The sequence below is a fragment of the Erpetoichthys calabaricus genome, chromosome 2 (assembly GCF_900747795.2).
Source record: "Erpetoichthys calabaricus chromosome 2, fErpCal1.3, whole genome shotgun sequence".
Classification (NCBI taxonomy): domain Eukaryota; kingdom Metazoa; phylum Chordata; class Cladistia; order Polypteriformes; family Polypteridae; genus Erpetoichthys; species Erpetoichthys calabaricus.
Window position 1 is genome coordinate 75,490,907 of NC_041395.2, and position 24,058 is coordinate 75,514,964.

Genomic DNA, 24,058 nt, shown 5'->3' on the forward strand with positions numbered 1-24,058 from the left:
AGAATTTGTTTTCTACTTTGCATGACTGAGAACAAGAGAGATTACACCGCTGGGATGGTGAAATGGGTTACATTTTTATAATAGTGGATGACTGAATCCACTGGAGCAAAATACTCAGATGGTGAGGATTTATTGTATCTTTTTACATGAACCTGACTTGCACCAACTGGCTCTCCGAAAGCAAAGGACATCGTCCACTATGTTGTGGCATTAGTTTATGTCCCTAGTTGTTGTACAGCCGTAACCTATGATATTATTAATGTGTCGTTTCTTCACAGTGACAACTTTTTTCATAGGCCAGGAGGTTTACTGTAGCTTGGTCAGTGGGGCATTGCCTCATAGGATTCCAAGAATTAACAGAGGATGGAAAATGATCAGTAGCCTCCTGGCATGATGATTTATTATTCATTAACTTTAAACTTTAATGTCTTGCACACTTTTTGAATTATTAAACCTGGCCTCTGCTAAGCTCCCTTTCCTCCATTCCCGAATTTAAACAGTCCTTGAGTAACCCGTGCACGTGCTCTCCAACCACATCAGTGCACAGGCATGCCAAAGGCAAACTTGTATAAGGACTCCTCCATTCTAAAAGGCAGACCAATGCCCAATATACTCAGGATATAAGCTACGTATGTATGTAACCTGTTGATCCATTGACATAGCACAGCCACAATTCCACAAGGCTGCCCCAATTTCTTTTATTTACCTCTTTAACTTTAGAATTGCTGAAATGCCTTGCGCTGTGACCAGAGTGGAAAATGGTCTGTCCAAGAGTCCGAGGCAAGTTGTTTGTATTTTGTGACATTCTGAATTTCTTGATTTACCCACTTGGTCAAGCCTTGATGTTGTCAGGTTGTGTTGATTGAGTTATTTAACTCTCTTTCTCAAATACATACCTGTAAGCTTGTATGCAAGCTCATCTTTTACTGATATGGTACTTATAATTTATTAAAGTGTAATATTGCTGTTTTGTGTGACCAACTTGGGCTGTAATATAATAAGCATTTGTGACATTCACAAAGTGGAATTCATGCGTTTATAGTGTGTGGATCCCCGTGCAGTTCTTTTTATTATTTTTAATAAAAATGCTTAGAATTCTCTCACCTGAACTAAGAGTAAAGCTCATTACTTCCACAACAGTAATGAACCCAGCCCAAATGATGCCCGTGTTGGTACCACATTCTGGATGAGTTCTGGCCAAATGTATTTTTCCTATACTTTCACTTTTTTTAGACTAAAAAACACATGATAGAACATGACAATAGGCAGGAATGCAAAAGTCCCTTTCCACAGAAACCCAAGGAAAAGAAGATTTGAGAAAGATGTAATTTGTATTTGGAATCCTGTTAGACAGCTGTTAACTGCCTACCTCTGTCTTAAATCTCGGAACTAGTGATTTCCTATTCCAAATGAATGAAGACATAACTACATCAATAGTTTTAAAAATAAACTACGAGAAGAGAAATACATAAAAAGAAATTTAATTGTGTGAATTCTTCCCACCAGTAACATTTTTCCAGGTTGGAAAAGTCCTGGCTGATGCTATCCAGGAAGGAAATAAATTTTGCTTGAATAACTGTTTAAAATTGGGAGTTATTGTGAATTCTTTATTAATTCACATACTTCTAGGTTTCAGCTTCCTATACACTGTGCCTCTTTCATTTATCGAAACTCAAAGAAAGCCTTCAACAACTTGACAGCCAGAAATTCACCATTCGCACTCAGCCTTTACTCCTGTGTAGATGAAGAAACTGAAGAAAAAAAAATCTTCTAATGGGAAAAAAAGCTGTAAAAAAATAGCTGTACAGTTTCCTGTTTGCAAACCGAACTTTGTTTTAGAAGCAAACACTAAAGATGAAACTAAAACTTGACAGAAGAGCACACTTGCCCGAAAATGCTTCAGTAAGACTCTGGGCAGGTATACAAAGGTACTAGCATGTAGTGTGCATGTATGTTTCTGCCCGGGGCAGTTGCTTAACCTGTTTTATTCTCAAAGTTTAGATACCAATGAATTATTCATTTCATACCAAAATATGCACCTTTATTATACTGTAAATGCATTTTCTTTTTTAGTTAGAGTCCAAGTTGTTTTTTGTAGCAATTTTTGTTGTTTTTAACACACTTATAATTACTGTTTTTGTGTTTTCCTACTACTTGCATTTGCATTTAACATCTGTTTTTTTATAATAATAATGATGTATATGCTGCCCAGTGCTCTGTGATATGATTGACATACTTGAATGTGAATAGTCTAGTAAAAACATTAGAGTTTGGTAAATGTACCTACAAACCTGCAACAATTCTATGTTGGTGATCATTTTCACTAAATCTTCAGTCTCCCTTTGCTGCTGCCCCCGTTTCACTGCTCATTCTTAATTCTCCATCATTTCATAATCAGAGAGGTACTACTACTCAGTGTTAAACTTCAACAGCTGACCCATCACCTTGCCACAGTGTCTTTAGTCTTCAGTAGCAGCGCTTGATCTCATGTTATTTTTAGTTATATTGCAAATTGCTGTCCCATGGTCACTGAGGGCTTAATCCTGTTTAGCTAAAGATACCACACCATGAAAGCAATTTCATGGTGGAAGTGTTTATCGATTGTGAAGAAAGTAAATTTCACTTAAAAAAAATTGACCTTGGACCTATGAATGTCATGCATTCTTTCATTTAAGTCAAGTCGCAATTATTATGAAATAAATTAGAAACACTTGAAATCATGAATTGACTTCCTCATAAGCCTATCTTGACCATACATTGTTCTTCTCTCTCTTGTTAAATTAACCCTAGCCTGAATGAATCTATTAATTTTTTACATTTAAAATTTCTCATTTAAAGATTTACCAATGTTGTTTCTTGTCCTAGAGTGTGTATATAAACATAGGGAACTTCAGTTTCTGTATTACATCTTGGTTGAAGAAGGGGCCTGAGTTGCCTCGAAAGCTTGCATATTGTAATCTTTTTAGTTAGCCAATCAAAGGTGTCATTTTGCTTGGCTTTTCTCTGCATTCGTAAGCCTAAGAAATCCTCAACAGCTAAAACTAACTAATAATAATATACTATAGAGATAGTCTAGCAAAAATGCTCAGTCTGTAGCAATGATGATTTGCTATGTTTAAAGTGCCTTTCCGAGCTGATGCTTAAGAAGCTATCTTAAAAAAGTATGCCTGGGCTTACAGTCATCTTCAGCGGCTGGTGTTTACAGTGCCGTTTTTCATTTTTGTTTTGAAGTATGCAGAGAGAATGGGATGTACCCTGGGCTCCGCATTTCCTGCAGCTTTTCTATTTTTGAGTGTAAAACTCTTTTCACAATGTGGCAGCTGGTGTTTCATTCAGCTTGTGCAATACTTCTGATGGAAGATGCTGATTTGTGCCACTTGTCCAACAAAGCTTGCCACATGTGCTATAAGTTAGAGCAGTGCCAGGGTGTTTTGTGTCACTGTTTTCAGGCAGATTTCAGTGCCACATTCACAGAGTCTTGTCCAAAAAGGACAGCTGGAGTACAGCTGCTGCATCTGAAATCTTAAGTGAGATTAAAGAAACAAAACAAACTGTAATTGGAGTGTTCGTAATCTATTCAGGCAGCGCCATGGCCACTCTGCAGGGTTACACACTTCATTGGCTTTTTAGAATTACTCGGTGTTAAGGTGATGCTACTTTGTATGAAAGCTTTACAATTACTGTTTACACGCTTTGTTTCTTTATAAAGTATACAGATTAATACTATTAAGGCTTGCATTTTGATTTTTCTATTGAGAAATATAGCATATGTACTTAACAACAACAACAACATTTATTTCTATAGCACACTTTCATACAAATAATGCAGCTCAAAGTGCGTTACATGATGAAGAAAGAGAAAAAAATCAGGATTAAAATAAGGGAACACTAATGAACATAAAATAAAAGTAAGGTCTGATGGCCAGGGAGGACAGAAAAAACAAAAAAAATTCCAGACGGCTGGAGAAAAAAAAAAAAAATCTGCAGGGGTTCCGGGCCACGAGACCACCCAGCCCCCTCTAGGCATTCTACCTAACATAAATGATCAGTCCTCAAGAAATATTACAAAATTAATTTTGTTCTTGTTCACTTTCATTTGGGTGGAGTGGTGGCTGTGAGGCTGGGGATCTGCACTGGCAATCGGAGGTTTGGCAGTTCGAATCCCGTAAACATCAAAAGGGACTCTGCTCTGTTGAGCCCTTGAGCAAGGCCCTTAACCTGCAATTGCTCCGTCTTGGGTATGACGTTAATCTGCATCCAACCCTGCATGTAGGCCCTCCAACCTGCAGGGAAAAGCCTGGGGGTTGGTGTCAGAATTGGCACTCCAGCCGCCATTAAAGTCCTCACACTGTTCCATTCGATCTGAACTAGTGCGGTGCTGAGGTGTCACCCGTTGCATGGCTGCACTCGGGTCCTAGTCTGAGATCCTGAGTTTATTCATCATGTGGTGGGTGCAGAAACACTCTCACTTTTATTTCTGTATTTTCTGCTTAATAATGTGAAGATTATTCATAAACATTTTAAAAGGTTGTCAATGCAGCAACTTCCTCTCTTACAGAAAAGTACAAGAAGACCAAGTAGTGTACCTAAATGTTATTTATTAAAAAAATAGTATAAAGGAAGGATAGTTACATTTAGTACATAAAGTAACAAATAAATATGAAAACCAATATGTCTTTCAAGTGTTGGGCCTAAAACACTTTCCCACCTCAATATAAAACAAACATACTCATCTCATCTTCAATTTCTTTTCACCACCATCTTTGGCTTTTCTTCTTTTCACCACTTACTGTAAACCTTGGCCACCTTTTCTCCTAACACCAAGTTTATCAGACTTATGGCTCGAAATCCTTTTTAAACTCCACCTTGTAAGCATGTCCAAGGTCACTTTGTGTCTCCTCAGAATCTTTTTTGGGCCCGGGGCTTGCTGTCTTTGAGCATGGGACACTAAGTCACAGCTCCATCTCTACGTGTCTGCTGCTTCTGCAACCTCAAAGACACTTATTTCTGCGTCCCCCAGTTGAAACTTACAGTGGTATATATACACTGTATACAGTTGTAAGCTTGTAAAACTATGTATAAAAAGATTTTAATTTAGTTTTTTAGTATTCTAGTCTTCTTTGGAAGATAATCTCTCACCATTAGCCCTGTTTAAAATGGATGCTTTGTAACTGAGTACCCTGAAAAGTGTGAAGCCAGATATCCTTGCACTATTTTATTCTCATGACTTTGTTATAGCTATAAATTCTGTTTATTATTGTTGTGCCTGGCATAGAGTGTAAACAAATAACAGGTCTAAAGTCAAAAAATCAGGACATCTAAGAACTGAGATTTCACTCCCAAATCATAACGCTAAGGTCATTGTGGAAAGAAAGTAATAAATTCAAGAATAACATTTTTTAACCCTTGATATTTGAACTGATTCCACATTTTTTGCTCCTTCTGGTTTTGAACTCATACCTGCAAAATTACTTTTCTTTTGCTTTTTGCTTTTTGTTAGCTCCATCTCCTATTCCGTTATAGTATTTTCTTCAAATTGTAGGGCAAATAGCTCCATTTGGGCAATGTGATGGCCCCTTACATTAAGATATATCTTGACTATAAGCAATTAAAGGAATGACCCTGTGAGATACTAGAGCTGAAGGTAACTTAACACACAATGTAGGAAAATATGCAGTTAAGATCTTTGTTTCATTATAACTCCCACTTTTGTCCTAAAACATTTGTTAAATTATTAAAAGACTTTTGTGTTACAACCTTGGCTTATGTTGCATTTGTTTAGCTCTCAAAAGAAAGACCTCTTTTGACCTTTACGTTTCAAAAGCAAAGCATCTCCAGCAAAACCTGCAAAACTTCCTATTCAAGCATCATGTAAAGTTTTTAAAGATGTTTATAAGACCTTGCATTGCTACGCTTAACTTGCAGCGTGTACTTAACGTGATCACTAAAAGTCAACTGGAACTTTGTTAAAGATTTGTCTGTTTCACATCAAGGAACACACTTCACAACAAAAAAGAAATTGCTGTTGTATCTTTGCCTGTTATCTACATTAGTCCTAAATGTTTTTGTATATAATTAATTTTTATATAAGCTAAAGTGTTTTGCCAAATTACTCATTTTTTTCCTTTCTTCATTAAAATATAGTTTGGCTTATTTGTAGAAGCTTTGCACTGACTAATTAGTGTTTAGTGGTGTTTCCCATTTTAACTTGTTTTATATGATGAACTTGAGATCTTTTGAAACATCTTGTAATTTAAACTTTTTAAATGTTGACTCTGGTTTAAGTGACTGTCATCAGTGAGCAAGGCAGCACAATCTACAAGCAAACATACTAACATTGTCATATATTAGTATTGAAACTTTAATTAAGCTGAATTGCTTCAGCAAAAATCAAACTGCAGACATGGAAATTAAATAAATACAGCAGTTGTAGCAAATTACGTTATAGTGGCTAGACTTTGAATACCAAGGTTGCTGCTTCAGTTTCATTGTGTCTGACCTTAAGCAACCTACTTTACCTGCCTGCGTTCTAATCTTTAAAAGACTGCAATGTGTCTCAGTTTTGTATGTTGCCTTGGATAGAGAGATCAGCCAAATATAGGAAGTGCCAGACTGTAAAAGATTACTCTAATAACAAAGACTTGATTTGACAACTCAGTGCAGGTAGACTGGACTTGCACTATGTTATTCTCACGACTTTGTTAAAGCTATAAATTCTGGTTATTTTTGTTATGCCTGGCAATAATATAAAGAAAGAACTGTGGGGAGTGGAATTTCCCCAAACATAGTAGGTCATAACAGGTAAGCCTATTTTAATTTTTCTGCCACCTGAATGCACACCTATAATAGATGACTTGTTATATATAAACAAAAAAAAGTGAAGTGCACAATTTCAGAGTCACCCGGAGGCGCTAGGAGGATCTATAGGAGCTTGGCCACGTTTGTTTTCTCGACCCTGAAAGTCACTCCTGGAAATTCCTCTAGAGGTGGTCCTAAAAGTCATGAAAGTCCCATGTGGCCATTAGGTCTTTGACTGTGGTTTTAAGAAGAAAGATTTGGTAAATATTCAACTGGCAGGAGGTAATAAGGCCAAAATGTAAGAGGTGTGGAATTTGAGCAAGTGGTTATTCTTTTTCGAGCACATCGATGGGTAATTACAACAGGCAAGCACATTTCTCTATAGTCAAAAATCTAAATATTTACTATTAAATTATGCCTAGAGACAGCAGAGTATTAAATATTATTGTTTATTGTTTGTTTATTCTCCCTACTTTCTGTTTCTGTTTGCAATCACTCAACAATTTTTTTAAATTCACTTTTGGCTTCAGTAGTATTTTTCCGGGTTTAGTGTCACCTCAAAAGTCCCCTTATATGCCACAGATTCAAGTAAAAATGCAAATGGAAATAGTTTTCGTCAATCAAATCTACATACTTTTGTTTACAGTCCTATTAAACACTCATACTATTTGATATGTCTTACCATCCTTTGTGGCCTTGGAAAATTATTTCTGATCTCGCTCTGGACTGTACTGTGTGGTGTTTTATTTCAGTCTTCACTGCTATTTCTGCGATTGCTACATGTCAATTCTCCCTGATGAGCTCATTGATTTTTTTTTTTTTTATTCTTCGTTGCTCTAAGTTGCAGTACTTTATGGGTGGCTGTGATGGGGCTAATCTGCAATGTCTTTGTTCCCATCTTTCAGCTTTTCTTATTGTCTCATGCTGCCAATATCCACGCAGACAATTACATATGCACATTGAACTCTGGCTTGAATGTCAGACCCAGAGATTTCCTCCTACACAAGAAATTCAGTCAGCACATGAAATGACATGACCTTATTAGTCATTTTGTGAAACTTAACTATGAGCAAATGACTCAGACAAGTGACGTAAATTTGTGTTTAGATGTGAGATAATCAATGGACATACCGTTCATACTACCTTGCATTTCAGCTTTCATAGGACTTATTTAGTAATATGAAAATGTTCATTAGTTTTGGTACAACTTTTTTTTTAGATATATGTGGTGAAGCAGACAGACAGACAGACAGACACTTTATTGTCCCTGAGGGAAAATTAAGAATAGACAAAATAGTAAAATGGAAGGCAGAGTTATCACCTGAAAGCACCAGGAGGTCAGTTCAAACTCAATATAATTCTTATAATTTTTTACTGATGTAAGGCCAAATGAGTAAAATTATAGATAGGAGTTACCAGCCTCAAACCTAGGGGAACCTGTGCCAGGTACAAGCCATTGTGTAGCCACAGCAGTATGGTGCAAAAAGCATAAAAGAAGCAGGCAGCATTTAGGGGTCTCTGACCATACTTCACTTTATTCTGCTTTGCCCAGAGGTATATAACTGCTCCAGTCTCTGCCTAGATCAACATGACGATCAGTTAAACAATGGTACATAACCAATTTTCTTTGCTTAACAATAATGTAAACACATTTTCTTTGGTTAAACAATAGTATTGTTGTCAACTATCAAAAAGTATAATATACCACTGTATGCTGATTAGAGAGCAATGTCCCCAAAACATGTTCATTTTCAAACAAAGTAAATACAAATATGTTCTAAAGAAGCTGGCAGTTCTGTTATAACAATACTTTATGTTGAAGAGATACCCATCAAAGCAGTTTGATCTTCAAAGCAGGTGACTTTTTTGTAGGGCAGCTACATATTTATGCCCTGTAGACAGCTACCAACAATAACCTGTAACAGAATTATTCAGGTAATTTGCCTTTTCACTTATCATCCCAGTCGCAAACAAAGGTTGCCTATTGCCCCTTTATCTATTGGCTTTTACATGTATTATTTTTCCTAAAAGCAATACACAGAAATGTCCTTTTCTTTAAAACATTTATTCCGAGCCCATCACATTATGCTTACCTATGTAGAAAGATAGAGCACTTTTACTTGTGAATTGTATGGATGTCTTTCTAATCTTCTGCCTGTTCTCTTGATTCCCTTCATAGAGGAACTGAAAGAGAAGCTGAGAGAATATGTACAGGAGATGAACAGCCACCAGCCAGAATTTATAAAGATGGTTCGACACACCAAGCAAGAGGGACTCATCCGTTCCCGTGTGAGTGGCTGGAGAGCTGCAACAGCCCCAGTTGTTGCCCTTTTCGATGCTCACGTGGAATTCAATGTTGGATGGTAAATACTTTAGCATTTATGCATTGTGTGTTTTATTGGATCTGTATGTTGTGTTATGCTGAAAAACTGCTGGCAGACATTGGTTCAATTAAATTTCATCAGATATATTCCCGATGCCAATACTGAAAAACGCATAAACAAAATACATTAAGAAAGCGTTTCTCACTATATCTATTAAATCTCTATGTAAGAATGACTGCCTTCTCTTGATAAAAAAAAAAACTTCTCCCACCAACCACTCAAAGCCAACTTCTAACACCATCAATTATTTTCTCTGCACAATTGTTTCACAGAAGCTGTAAATGACTGACTTCTGTAAAAATATTCACACCGGGTCCTACCAAGACATGGTTAATGAAATACATAGTGCTGTGTAGCCCAGGATGAAACCTAAGAACGGTTTGGGTATACTCCATGAGACACACAAACGTAGTTATGAGCAGTGAAGTGAGCATAGTGTGTTTCAATGTGCATTCTTACTCACTCAAAACAACAATACCTGCTTCATTACAGTTCATCATTTCTTAAACCCTACCTTTTATGTTGTAACGACTACAGTTTAGAGACATTCCTGGTTTTCCAATCATAGCAAATAGATTCTTAGGTCAAACCTTTGCATACGTTGGAATTTAATATGGTCAAATTCAATTTGCTCTTTATATTTTGGCTTGATAATTGTGTGCATGTGATTGTGTGTAGTTTGAACATTTGCTCCATGTCTTCAAAGGTTGTCCTACAACATGTTTTTCTCCACATCCTACAAGGTATTGGAAACAGAAGTAACCTACAAAAGTAGATCTCTTGTTGGCTAACCAGCAGGAGAGAAAGAGTACAGAAAAGAGGAGAATACTCTGCATGGAGTGAGGTGATCCATGGAGTCCCTCAGACCACTTTTTGTAATTTATATTAATGTCATTGTTTCTGTTGTAATTAATAAATATGTGAAATTTGAAGTTGATACTGAAATTGGAGCATTAGCAGATACTGCGGAGGCAACATAAACAATTCACAAATACTTGGGCAATCTTTACAACTGGGCAAATACTTGGGATATGCAGTTTAGCACAGGAAAGTACTGCATAAGGTCAATAGGAACATCAATTATAATTACAAAATGACACAGAAAATGTATAACCATTAGAAAATTACTTTTAATAAAAAAAAAAATGATGCCAAAATTGGGTTCTCCAACCCCAAAAAACTATATCCAGGTATAGAATGTGAATAGCAGAGCTCAAGGAGATGAGTAAATAATTTAAAACAAACACAATTTGTAGCAATTTCATAAAAGCAGCTTAATATTAATCAAGGGATGTTTTTCTCAGAACATATATGGTAATGCACTAGTGAGACCACATCTGAAGTACTGTGTTCTGGTCTGGTTACCATGCTACAAGAAAGACATAGCAGCACTTGAAGCTGGGCAGAGGAGAGCAACAAAGATCATCCAAGGATTAAAGTGTTATATACTGTATAACCAACTGTATTTTATGTGTCAATTGGTCACTTTAATTTTCAGTTCAATCCCTCTTGAAAAAGTTTTATTTTATTCCTGTCTTAGTTTTCATTGTTTTCCATGACACGTCCTAAATGCATAGCATCTCTTACATCACGGAATAAATATAACAGTTACAGTGTAAATTATCCCTCATTGGATAAACAAAGTCTTGGAAAATATTTCATCTAGTTAGTTTCAAAGCAAAGTAGGTACTAGCATGAAGTTTTCATTCCAGTTTTGACTTTTGCACCTGACATTTGATTCTCATTTTGTCCTCTTAATTCCTGGTTGCCTGGTTATTCTCATTTTCTAAATCCTCAACCTGTCCTGACTATGATTAAGGCTGAGTATAATCTCCTGGGGCCTAATGCATAACGCTGTGCGTAGAATTCACAGTAACACATAATGTATGGACAAAAGTCGAAATGTGCGTACGCACAAAAAAGTTCAGATGCAAACAAACGTGCGTAAGCCAACTTCCACGCACTTCCGCTACATAAATCCCAGTCTGGGTGAAATGTAACGCTCGTGCACGCGCCTGCCGCCCCTCCCAGACTTCTCCCAGAATTACACCTCTTTGCATATGCAAATTAATATAAATATTCCCTTAAGTTCAGCATTCTGTGAAAAGACAATGTCAAAAGAAAGGGGAAAAAAGGAGAATATTAGTGAATGCCAAGTGGAGGCAAGGAAAAACACACTATTTGTCGGTTTAAGCAGTAGGAAGGAACAGAAGGAAGTTGATCAAAAGTTCAAGTTTAAAAAATCGCACAGTGCCTGACATAAAAATGAAATTGTCAGATATCAAAGTCACCGTGAAAAGGTAGCCCACCATCCAAGTGTCATATGGAAGCTTATTAGGGTGCAGAGAAAAGAAAAAAATAGGGACACAGTATAAAAAAAAGCTCGAAATGTCAACTTTAATCTCGAAATTTCCACTTTAATCACGTAGTTTATTTTGTCATTAAAGTAGAATGTCATAAACTTAATCTTAAAATCTTTTAATTTACTAGTTTCTCAAATCCAATCATTATTAAAGTAGCACATTAAATTCTTCATATTGTATGTGTTCTTTTATGTGCTCTATGTGTGTGGATCACTACGTGTTTCTTAAACAGACTTTCCCTTACACCGACAGGACACAAAATACGTTACATTCATGATATTTCAGCTCTCTGAACAATTTCAGTACTAAGATGTATACTTGATATCATTTTCATGGTGAAATGAATTAAAACATGTATTAAACATGGGGCCACAGTGGCGTATTGGTAGCGACGAGATTCTGCCCCATCTAGAGATAGTTCCTGCTTCCTGCAAGATGCTTGCAGTGCCGTGCGCGACCCTCAATGAAATAATTTATTGCAGCAATACTGTCTCTTTCAAATATACTAACCCCCAATTCCTGTCCTTCCTTTTCTTTCTCCAAGTAACCAATCACCACACAATCAACTCTTTAATAAATGTCAGCCTGTAAGCTTATAACGCAGATTCTCCAAAACGTTTATGGAAATTGAAATATATTAGTAGTACATATTTAATTATTGCATCCATCTATCCATCCAGTGTCGCGCCAATCCCAGGAAGCATACAGCGCGAGGCATGAACGATCCCTGAATGGGGCACCAGTTCATCGCTACCACTGTCCACCATGTCCAAACGTTTAATAACAATATACATTATTTAAATTAACTTAAAAAATTATCTGTATAATGTAATATATATATACTTTATCTGCATTTCACCTGAAAAATGATATCAAGAGCTCCAAGAAGATAGCGCCTGGAAATCTAAATCCACTTAGAAGCCAGTTGTCATCATCTGTAAATATGCACTATTGAATTGAATTGAATTCCTTTATTGTTATTGTATGGTACAATGAGATTCAATATGCATATCCTCCATAAACTTATTTTCCTATAAAATGGTAAAACAACACCAACAAAAACAATAACAGTAATAATACGATAAAAAACAATGAAAAATTTACAATATGAATGCATAAGTGGCTCGGGTTGTGCAATATTACAACTGTAATGCAAGTTTACAGTGAGGTAATTGTACTTTTATGTAAAATAGTTCTTGATGAACTGATTGAGTGCGTTTATATCTCTTGATATGAAACTGTTTCTGAACCTCGAGGTTCATTCAGGAAAGGTTCTGAAACGTTTGCCAAATGGGAGAAGCTGAAATAGACTGTGCGCATGGCTAAGGCAGCGTGTGCTATAAGCTGCAACATTTTTGTGCGTATGCATCATTTATACATGATACCCCTGGTCTCTTTCCTATTTCTCACAATAATCCTTTGACATTTTCTTGTCTCTTGGCATAAAAGGTACTGTATATCCTACTCTGATAGGCTTAGGGAATTAAACCTGTTTAGTCTCAAGCAGAAAAGGTTCTTTTGGGACCTAGTTCATGTCTTGAAAATTCTCAAAGGGATTATAAAAGTTGGTCCAGCAGAATTTTTTTGATTAAATGGAAAATTACGTACTTGAGGATACCAGTGGAAACTGAGGGGAAGTGCCTTTAAGACTGAAACTATGAACCCCTTCTTACACAATGAGTTGTGTGAATTTGAAATAAATTACCAAATCATGTAGTTGAAGCAGATTCCTTTAAGAACTATCTGTAGGAGAGAATCACACATCTTATCTGTTACATAAACAAACAGTATTGATAGAATGAGTGGTCTTCTCCTGTTTGTCAGATTTCTTATGTTAGAACAACAAGTCTGGGATTCAAGCACAGGACACATGATGTAAAGGTGCTAACCAATACACCACTGTGTATTTGGAGATCTGACAGGTTGTGCAATTTTCTCAGCAATGATCGGGTAGCCTTGTGCTTTACAGTCCAAAGTTTTAGCCCTTAGTTCACATTTAACATTTCTATGAATCCAGTTGACATGGAAATCATTTCTGATCAAAAGAAAATTCCACCTACCACAAAGTGCTGATTCTTTAAAGTATTGACATGCAGAATCGTTTGATTTTAATAATGAAGCTCAAATCCGCAGCTAAAAGCCTCTGTCAAGGTATTCATCATACGGTGAGATTCTGTTTTTCTTTCATTTACTCTCTGCCAGAATAGTAGTTGATCTTATTCAATGCTCATTTAAAGTTCACTAACTATCGGAATTTCTTAAAACCATTTCAAAGATCTTTTCAGTTCCTCTATACCTAATTTTAATGTCTCAGCACTCTGATTAGTAAGGACATCTCTCAGTTGTCACTTTGTTAGGTATACCTGTTTGTAATGCAAAATTGCTGTCTCCTCTAAATAGCTAATTATGCGGCTTCAACTCAATATATATAATATGAAGACATGGGCAAAGGGTTTATTGTTGTTCAACCATTCATTAGAATGGTAAACATGCATGATCAAGGTGAGCTTGACCAAAGTGTAATTACTGGTCTCTCCCGGGATTTCCGTGCACTACATTCTCTAAAGTTTGCAGATAATATTATAATAAACAAAAAAAAAACCAGAGAATAGCAATTATGTAGTTAAAAATTACTTTAATAAAAAAAGTTAAAAGGCAAATGGCCAAATTCATTCAACCCAACAAAAAAGCCACAAATACACAAATGATATGTCTTTGTATTAGGGGCCTATAGAAGGACATCCCTGAATGCACAAGGTGTTGGACTTTGAAGAAGATAAGCTATAGCAGCAGAGGACCGTAGTGTTTTCCATTTTTATCAACTAAGAATGGAAAGATGACACTATGGTGGTTATTAATGCTGATCGGCAAAATTTGCCAAATTGTTTTTCGCAGCGAATATTTGTCGCTGGTGACCTTGTCTGTCAAATAGTTTTGTGGATATGCCCATGCTGCCTTATGAGGTCAGTATGATACCACAGAGCTGTAATGGCCAATATTGGATGGGACAGCCCCCCCATCCACTCCCCAAATATATAATGTGCCCCTAGTAGTAGGCTACAAATTAGTGGAAAACTTGCAAATACATTTAAACACAAATAGATGGAAACTGGAAATGTGTCTGTGTATTTGGTGTCATATGTCTTTTCGTATGGACTTGTTTGTGGCCAGTGTGTAATACGTGAGCCTACCCCTTTAATAGTATTGACCAGAGTGCTGGGCTGATGCAAACATGAATTAGTGTAGAATCCACATGCTTTACTGTTGTGATTGTTTGGTAGCATCATCAGTGAGTGAGTAAAAGCGTCAAGGGAAAACAAACTGCTCTTTTTGGTACGAGAAAAACAAGTAGCTGCTATCGAATCTCTGCAGGGCAAGCCTTAGTAAATTCATGTCTTCTGTCTCACACTTTCTGCAAGATGTTTTACTTCTCTGATATTTAATTCAATTATTTTATTTTAAGGAGGCCTTAAACCATAGTGGTTAGCACAACTGCCTCATGGCTCAGGTCTCTGTTTGGCTACAATCAGTCCAGCATGATTGCCAGATGTTCCACTATCCCTTGCAGGCTGTTAAAAGTCCACTGTGCCATGGTAATCCACTCAAAACATCGAGTTTTTTGAAGTTTCCAAACATTTCATGATTTTGCCTAACTTGCTAGTGGTTATGTGATCACCAAATCTTGAAGACTAAAGATCATAAAAAATATCATCTGGTCTGAAGGATCTCAATATCTGTTACTACTGTACATGTACATGGCAGTGTCAGAATTAGGTATAAACAGACATCCCTTTGTCTATAGTATAGACCAGCAGTGGTTATGGAACAGTGTGGGAAATGTTTTCTTGGTACACATTAGTCCTCTGAACCTCCTTAGTGTTAGACCCGAGCTTGGGCTGTAAACACAGTGCTAAAAGCGTTAGTCCCAAGTGTTACTCGGGCAACTCTACAAAGGTGTCTTCCGTAAGTGTTAGAGCTGAGAATCACTTGAGCATTGTTTGGGCAACGTTATAGGCATCTCTTGAATAAGCATTATGTCCAAGCATCACTCGGCAATGGTGTAGGTGCATCTTTTCCTCTAACCTGTAAGCGTGATCAGTAACTTCCTCAGTAATAATCCTCAGTCCCTTAAGGAACGCTTTTCAGCTGCCAGGTGTTGTACGCACTAGTACACTAGTAATATGAGCAGTGATGTTGAGGATGTTTTGGAGCCTCTCATCAGCAGATGACAAAGTGAACCTGAAAGTGATTCTGATGAATTTGAAAGTGATGCTTATGTTTGGGTGTCTGTTGACCCTTCTTCAAATAAAGCAGCACCACATCATTTTGATTTTATGGTCGTAGACAGTGGATGTAGACAGCCAAGATCCAGCTATTTACCTTAAGTTATTCCTAGATGATGATGTGATCAACAGAATTGTTGTTTAGACGAACTGTTATTCTGAACAGTGTCAGGCAGATAACCATACATCTAAGAAATTTTCCTTTTCAAAGAGATGGGAACCGGTGGCTGATGATGATATCTGGGTGTTTTTAGGCTTATTGACACTGCAAGGACTTGTAGGAAAACAGATGTTACTGGTCTGAGATCATCCCTGAGTGTATGATTTCACTAATTTTGAAATATCTGCACTTTACCAGCAATGAAGACTTTGATGAGAATACTCATCCAGGACCAAAACTGAAAAAAATTGGGAGATATAGCAGGCTATTGTAGCAAAATTTCAGAACGTTTACATTCCAGACTGTGATGTCCGCATTGATATAAGTCTCATGGCTTAAAAGGGCAGGCTTTTTTGGACACAATACATTTCATCAATGTAGGGCTGGGCGATTTGGGCTAAAATCAAAATCTCGATTAATTGAACATTTTAACTCGATTACGATTAATGAACGATTATTTTATTTTTTTTATTTTTTTTTGCCCTCATAGTTCACTGACAAGTTTTGTACAGTAAATATGCTCACATATTACAAGTGAGAGATTTTTGAATGAAGGGTGCATTACTTGATTTAAAATAATTGAAGGAAACACACTATCTACTATCTGTGATTATTTATTGAACATCAATGTTGAACAACTGAAATTAAAGCACACATTGCCTAAAACGAACAGTCACTTTGTTCTTATAAAAAAAGTCAAAATAAATAAATTGCACTTTTGGAAACAAAATAAATTATTTTCAATGTTTTTCTTATTAAAAGTAGAAAATAAGCAGTATCTCTTCTAAATAAAATAACTCTTATATATCCTGTAAATAATATTTTAAACAGTGCATTTCTTGCATCTTCTGTAAACAAATATTTTAATGTTGTAATGAAAATAGAACTCTCTAAACACGGTTGCATGAGGTGATCTTAGCGATCTTGTCATGTCACTATATGAACATGAATTTACTCTAAGTTCTTACTAAGAAACACAAGCATGTTAACCTTTTCAGGTTTCAGGCAAGACCTGAGGCATGTAACAATGTTTCCGCCCGAACTGAAAACCCGCTCTGATGGGGAGCTAGTAGCTGGTATGCAGAGATACTTTTTTGCCACCTTACTTAGAGTGGGAAAGTGTACATGATGCTTCCTCCACCAGTCCAGTGGATTTGCCTCACTATCCAGCATGGGGGACACCAAATAGCTGCTCATCTCTGCTTCTAGCGATTGCTGAAGTGACAGAGTGGGTGTAGCTGAACTTGCTGAAGGTGTTGCCTCACTCCCTTTAAAAAAGCTTCCTAATGACCTCTTTTGCTTTTATGCTATTATATTTAATTAAGCTGACGTGTACTTACCAATTGCAAGGTGTAGGCGGTGTCCAAAACACTGCTGCCGTAACCATCCATTAAGCGCAGCAGCTTTGACAACATTAGCACCGTTGTCTGTCGTAATGGCTGAAAGTTTTTCTTCCGCGAGGTCACATTCAGAAAGCATATCTTTCAGACCTTGCACAATCATATCTGCCGTGTGATCGGCTGGAAAATATGCCGTCTCAAGGCATCTCTGGCGCAGCTTCCAATCGTCGTCAATGTAGTGCAAAGTAAGGCTCAAGAATGGGTCCATCGTCCTACTTGACCAAAGATCAGATGTGGCTGCAAAGTGTTGAACATTTTTCAGTTCAGCAGCTACATTTTTACAACATGTCTTGTACATGTCTGGCAGCGCAGTTTTAGAAAAATGTGATCGCGATGGCACAGTGTATCTTCTGTCGAGAGTTTTAACGAGGTGTTTAAACCCGCTTCGCTCCACTGTAGCCAAGGGAGTCATATCCTTTGCGATGTAATAACAAATAGCGTCAGTTATTTCTTTCCATCTTCTTGAACTCTTCTCATACTGTGTGGCATTTGTGAACGCTTGTGTTATCGACATCAGCTTTGCGGAGGCACTTGTTGCTGGGCGCTTGTCAGTCTCTTTTTGTTTTTTTTTGAGCCATGCACTATTCATATTCAGTAACGTGATTGTGCTTCAAGTGTTGAAACAAATTGGTGGTGTTACCTTTGGGCGTCGAAACTGTTTTTCTACAGTGTCTACATCTGACTTCATTTTGTTCGATGTCATCCTTACTGAAGCCAAAATGTGTCCAAATGACGGAGACTGCGTTTTTCTTTGGTACAAGCTGCTCTTGTTGCTCAGTTGTGTCAGTGTTTAAGCTCTCCATGCTCGACATGTCGGCGGAATAACTTAACATAACGGAGCGGGTTCACGTGACTCCACACGCGGTAGTGTTTTAAAGGGAAAGTAATCGAAATAATCGACCTGGAAAAATTTGATCGATTATAGGTTCTGAATGTCAATTTCGATTACTTTTCGATTAATCGCCCAGCCCTACATCAATGCTTTGTGAATCTAACACTGGATTCATCTGGAATTCGGTCATGTACATAGGAAAAGGGACTAAGTTTGACGAGAAATATGACCAATACAGCATTTCTACATTGTCAGTGCTGACATTGCTAGATGCTTTGTTTGATCAAGGTTACCATTTAACAATGGAAATTTTTTTTTTTACCTTGTCAGAGCTATTTAACATCTTGTTGCAAAAAAAGACTGATGCATATAGAAAAGTACATTCCAACCATTGTGGCATGTCAGAAGACTTTGGGTGTGCTAAACTACAGTGAGGTGCACTAGTGGTTTGGCAAAATAGTGAAGTGCTTGCAATGAGATGGAAAGATAAGAGCGTTGTTTGCCTTCTTAGTACTGTGCATAATGCAGCTACATTCCTTGTTCAAGCTAAAGGCAACAAAGAGGTTACTGAGCTTTGTGTTGTGGTCGACTACAATAGCACAGTGGGTGGCGCATATCATGCTGATCAAGAATTAACTTTCTATACTGTTATATGAAAGCAACAAAAGAAGTATTGAAGATATTTAGTCATCTGGTTGAGGTAGCAGAGTTAAAGATGCTAAGATTTGCACTGGGTGTGACGAGGATGGATAGGATTAGAAATGAGTACATTAGAGGGTCACCTCAAGTTGGACCATTGGGAGATAAAGTCAGAGAGGCGAGATTGCGTTGGTTTGGACATGTGCAGAGGAGACATGCTGAGTATATTGGGAGAAGGATGTTAAGGATAGAGCTGCCAGGCAAGAGAAAAAGAGGAAGGCCTAAGAGAAGGTTTATGGATGTGGTGAGAGAGGACATGCAGGTGTTGGGTGTAACAGAGCAAGATGCAGAGGACAGAAAGATATGGAAGAAGATGATCCTCTGAGGCAACCCCTGATGGGAGCAGCCGAAAGAAGAAGTTGAACAGTGTATTTGGAATTCATTCGTGCTATTCAAACAACACGCTGACAGGACTGTCTCTCGTGTAAACTTCACATCCCAGTTAGTCGAACAAATCATTGCCACATATCCACCGGTCGACCCAGCACATGAAGGATAAATTGGTCTTTGAGGTCTTATTGGTCGACATTTCATTGAATTTATACCATCCTCACAGAAGAAGCAGAATCCATCATGTGCGGTGTGCTGTTCAAAAGTTGATCAGTCTGGAAAGAAAATCCGTAATGAATCACGTTATTATTGTCCCGACTGTGATGTTGGATTGTGTATTTCACCGTGCTTCAAGGTATACCACACAAAAGAAACATTTTGACAGTATATACATTATTATTATTTTTATTATTATTCATTTCATAGTATCATTATTATTCATCATTATTGGTATTATGTGTCATTGTTATAATTTTGAAATTTAATAAAAAAGTAATTTTTCAAATCAAAAAATGCATTGCTTTTTACATGTTATTTTGAGAAAAAAATGTAATGCTAAAGAGGCTACTGCCAAGTGACTGTCATTGGAAGGTTATGGTGTGCATAAGCATTGTTGTTAACCTTATATATCCCTTTTTGGCAGCTGCTTACCCTTTTTCAAGTGATTAATTAACAACAGGATAATACACCATAGTGACTTCAGGTCGCACTGTCCAGTTCATTCGATAGATATCAGTCCAATATAACACCTTTGGGAATATTTGGAATAGTATTTTCAGAGCGTAAATATGTGGATGCTGTCAAGTGAACATGAACTAAAAGCCATAAGAAATGTTTCTGCCTCCTTGTTGAATCTGTGACTCAATGATTTTACTAGTACTGAAATCAGAGACTCTGTAAAGTTTCTGACTGGAAAACATCTTGCTGTGTTAGGCCAGAGTGCATCTCATTACCAGTGATGGAATAACTTAAAACTACTTCTGAGTTTTTAAACTTTCTGAGTGTGCAGGGCTGCTCATTGTGTAGTATAATTATGATCATGGGCAGAGTGAAAACTAAATTCAATTCAATTTATATTTATACTGTTTCCAATAATCATTGTGCTATAGCAAGTATATTATAATACATAACCCTTTTATTTAAATTGTATTATTAATAAAATGATATAATAAAAATTTCAAGATTAGAAATTAGGAAATGTGCTCATTATCAGCTTGGAGAAAATGCTATATTTGGATAAATAAGGTGTCATATAACAAGGCTGTGCATTTTTTTTTTAACATTAAGCGGACTGGGTTCATTTTCAGCAACAAAACAAAATCATACAAGGCAGTAATCAGGCAGCACATCAATAGAATAATCAAGACATTTTGGCTCTGAACACCTGGCTGTATATGCAATTGTATCCTGTCGATTTTATTATTAAAGTAATGAATGAAGTCATTAACACTGACAGTATGACTCCACAGAATCACAGTTTTGATTAGTAAGACTGGAAATGCTCAGCTGATTATAGTTTGACAAAGGTAATAAGTAGATGAGGTGCTATTAATGTACATTTCTATTGAGCACCAAAGAATTAATCCATGCAATATCCCTCTGATATACAACTATAGTTAGGAAATGATGAATTGATACCAAGGAGACAAAAAAAAGAAAAATAAAGAAAATAAAAGCTGTTAAATGGAATGGAATTCCTTGAATCTGCTAAAACCAGCATTAGGTGTCATGGAACTATTAACAATAACACACAATACAGTAATCCCTCGCTACTTCGCGGTTCACTTTTCGCGGATTCACGACTTCGCGGGTTTTTAAATACAAGTGATTGCCCGCCTATCGCTGAAGTTATGTTCCAGACCCATCAGCAACAGGAGAAAATCCACGATATAGAAAGACCATATAAATAAACATTTTTATAGTTTAAGTCTTAAAATACCCATCCCACATGCTTTAAACACATGTAAACTTATAAAACACACTTTGTTAACACATATGATATGTGGATGTTGGGCTAAGGATATGAGTAACATCTCACTATTATAAAACATTTTAACTTCACGCAAGACAAGACAGTGAGACAGGAAAATTGGTGATGTACAGGCTTTTAAATTATTGACAGGCAGAGCGACAAGCAGCACAAAGCCAGCACAAAGTCCACTTCTCCTTAGCATTCATTCAGCTCCCCACCCCCTTGACAATGCGAACTGCGCCTCCGGGGAGGGGGGTTTGAGCGAACGTGTGTTCAGCCCTCACACACACTCCTCCTCCTTCCGAACGCGCAGAGCGACAAACAGGCATTTTGGCATAAGCAGCACAAAGTCCATTTCTGCTCAGCGTGAGTTCAGCTGCCCCCCTTCACAAAGCGAGTGCAGACACATTGACGTCTGATCGCTGCGTGCAGTGTGCAGTGTTGGTCTGCGGTGTTTAAGAATGTAGAAAGTGTTTAAGAGCATAGGAAGTGTTTATAAGAGTGTGGGAAAGGTTAACAAGAGAGTGAGAAAGGTTTATAAGAGTGTGGGATGGGTTTATAAAGCCTTAAAATATGTATAAATAATAAAATAAATATAGGTCGCTACTTCGCGGATTTTCACCTATCGCGGGGGGCTCTGGAACGTAACCCCCACGATAGGTGAGGGATTACTGTAGTACAATCTGGCCAATTTGGCCTTTATTTTAGAATAAAGCTTCATAGGTTCTTTTTAATGCTGGCTATCTCTCACATTTACTATAGTGTCCCTAAAGCTTGCAAAAAGTTTTGTTCTCCCTGAACACCCTCCTGCTCCTAAACACACGCAAGGAACCTCATATGTCCTTATCACTGAACCACTTACCTGCCGATAACCTCTTTTGTTTTGCACTCAGACATCCCCCATTCAGCCAGCTGTATGTGATCCCCAACCCTGAATTTTCACTTTCAGCTCAGGTCTACGTTGAAGATGTTACTAAGCAATGAGCTGTAAAGAATTATAAGGAATCATATAGGTAATGATATATCATTATTTGAAATACAGACATTTCATGTGTGTTCTGTGTCTACAACGATCTTTGTAAATGTGGGATAACGTAAAAAATGTAAGCCAAGAAATGGCGAGAAAATTTTTTTGTATGTTATAGTAATAACAAAATAATGTTGACGTGAAGTGTAGAATGTAGAAAGACTGTAGTCCACATATCAAATAAACACATTCACAAAGGGTATACTGCGGTGGGTTGGCACCCTGCCCAGGATTGGTTCCTGCCTTGTGCCCTGTGTTGGCTGGGATTGGCTCCAGCAGACCCCCGTGACCCTGTGTTCGGATTCAGCGGGTTGGAAAATGGATGGATGGACAAAGGGTATAACAAAACAAGTGTGCTTTTATTCAAGAATAAAACTAAGTGAAAAGAAATTGTTCAAATGACATGTTGCTGTGAATGTGTAAAAAACTGAAGTCCAAATATTAGTTGGTACAAAATAGAGATGTTTGCACAATTTTCATTATATCTACGCAGGTAGTGCAGTGGTAGCACTATTCCCCTGCAGTAAGAAATCATGGGTTTGCATCCCAGATCCTCCCTGCATGGAGCAGTTTGAGTAGTGAGAAATGTAAAGAGTTAATATTATATAATAAAAACATGGAAAATAACAATAAAATAATCCTGTTGAATGTATGAGAAGAAAGGCTATTTTTTTTAGGTCACAGAGCACTTTGCATTTAAACACTTCATCTGCAGTATGTGAAATAGATTCCACCATTATGAGTATCCATAAAGAACTGGAACTAACAATGGGTATGTTGTGAGTGGTGTTTTGGAACAGGGAATTGAGTGCATGCTTATATGGCACCAGCAGAAACATGCATGCTTGACCTGGCAGCGATGAATGCACATGGACTGTACAAGGCATAAACGGGGTCAACTGAGAAAAGAAAAGTGTTCTTGCCTTGCAACTTCATTATCACTTCTTAAAAACGAGGCAATGGAAAAAGAAAAAGAGTATGCAGCCTCGACAACAAGCTCCTATTCCAAGACCTCCATCTCCCAATTGAAAGAAAAATGCCACATGCTCTTTTGCTCTAATAGGAGTACAGAATAGTGTGTACAGTGCAACACGTACACCAGTTGTAAATGTAGGAAGTAGGGCCCTTGGGTGCATGGAAACTGTTAACATTTAAATTTGACAATTGTATATATTGTGATACTGACCTCTCCGTACTATTCTTCCCTCTGCATATCCTGGTACAGTGCAGTATGGGCATCATCTGAGGGTGATTTTGCATTACAACACCCAACCCAAAATTATTCTACACATTGTGTAAAGTTCTAGTTTCAGATTTTACAAAAATGATGACGTGTGTCTGTGTGTGTGTGTGCATGCACGAGAGGAACAAATTATTGGAATATAACATAAACTCTTTCACAAAAGGTATGACAAAACAAATGTGCTTTTTTTCTAGAATAAAACAACAGCAGCAACAACAACGTTTATTTGTACAGCACGTTTTCATTCAAATTATGTAGTTCAAAGTGCTTTATAAGATGAAGAAAGAAAAAATAAAAATATAAAAATAAAATTAGGCAATTACAAAGAATAAAGTAAGGTCCTATGGCCAGGAGGACAGAAAAAAAAAACTCCAGAGGGCTGGAGAGAAAAACAAAATCTGCAGGGGTTCCAAGACCATGAGACCGCCCAGTCCCCACTGGGCATTCTACATAACATAAATGATCTCAATCAGTCCTCATGGTTTTCAGGCAAAATGTGGAAGAATTAGATGATGATGGTCATGTGGACCTCTGGCCTTCAATCCATCAATGTAGGAACTGCACGGT

General features: G+C 37.3%; 2 protein-coding genes across 2 annotated transcripts in view; one reads left to right on the plus strand and one right to left on the minus strand.

Moving 5' to 3' along the window:
• Positions 1-24,058, plus strand: part of LOC114645984 (polypeptide N-acetylgalactosaminyltransferase 18) — a 771,561-nt gene that overhangs the window by 527,857 nt on the left and 219,646 nt on the right. The window contains exon 4 of the mRNA XM_028793932.2: positions 8,978-9,161. Coding sequence (XP_028649765.1) covers positions 8,978-9,161 — 184 coding nt within the window. The remainder of the gene's footprint in view (positions 1-8,977; positions 9,162-24,058) is intronic.
• On the minus strand, positions 16,909-18,211 carry LOC127526675 (E3 SUMO-protein ligase ZBED1-like). The gene is made up of 2 exons (XM_051922788.1): positions 17,410-18,211; positions 16,909-17,193 (listed from the first exon to the last, which is right to left on the minus strand). The coding sequence occupies exons 1-2, from the start codon at positions 17,975-17,977 to the stop codon at positions 16,940-16,942; spliced, it is 822 nt and encodes a 273-aa protein (XP_051778748.1). The 5' UTR covers positions 17,978-18,211; the 3' UTR covers positions 16,909-16,939.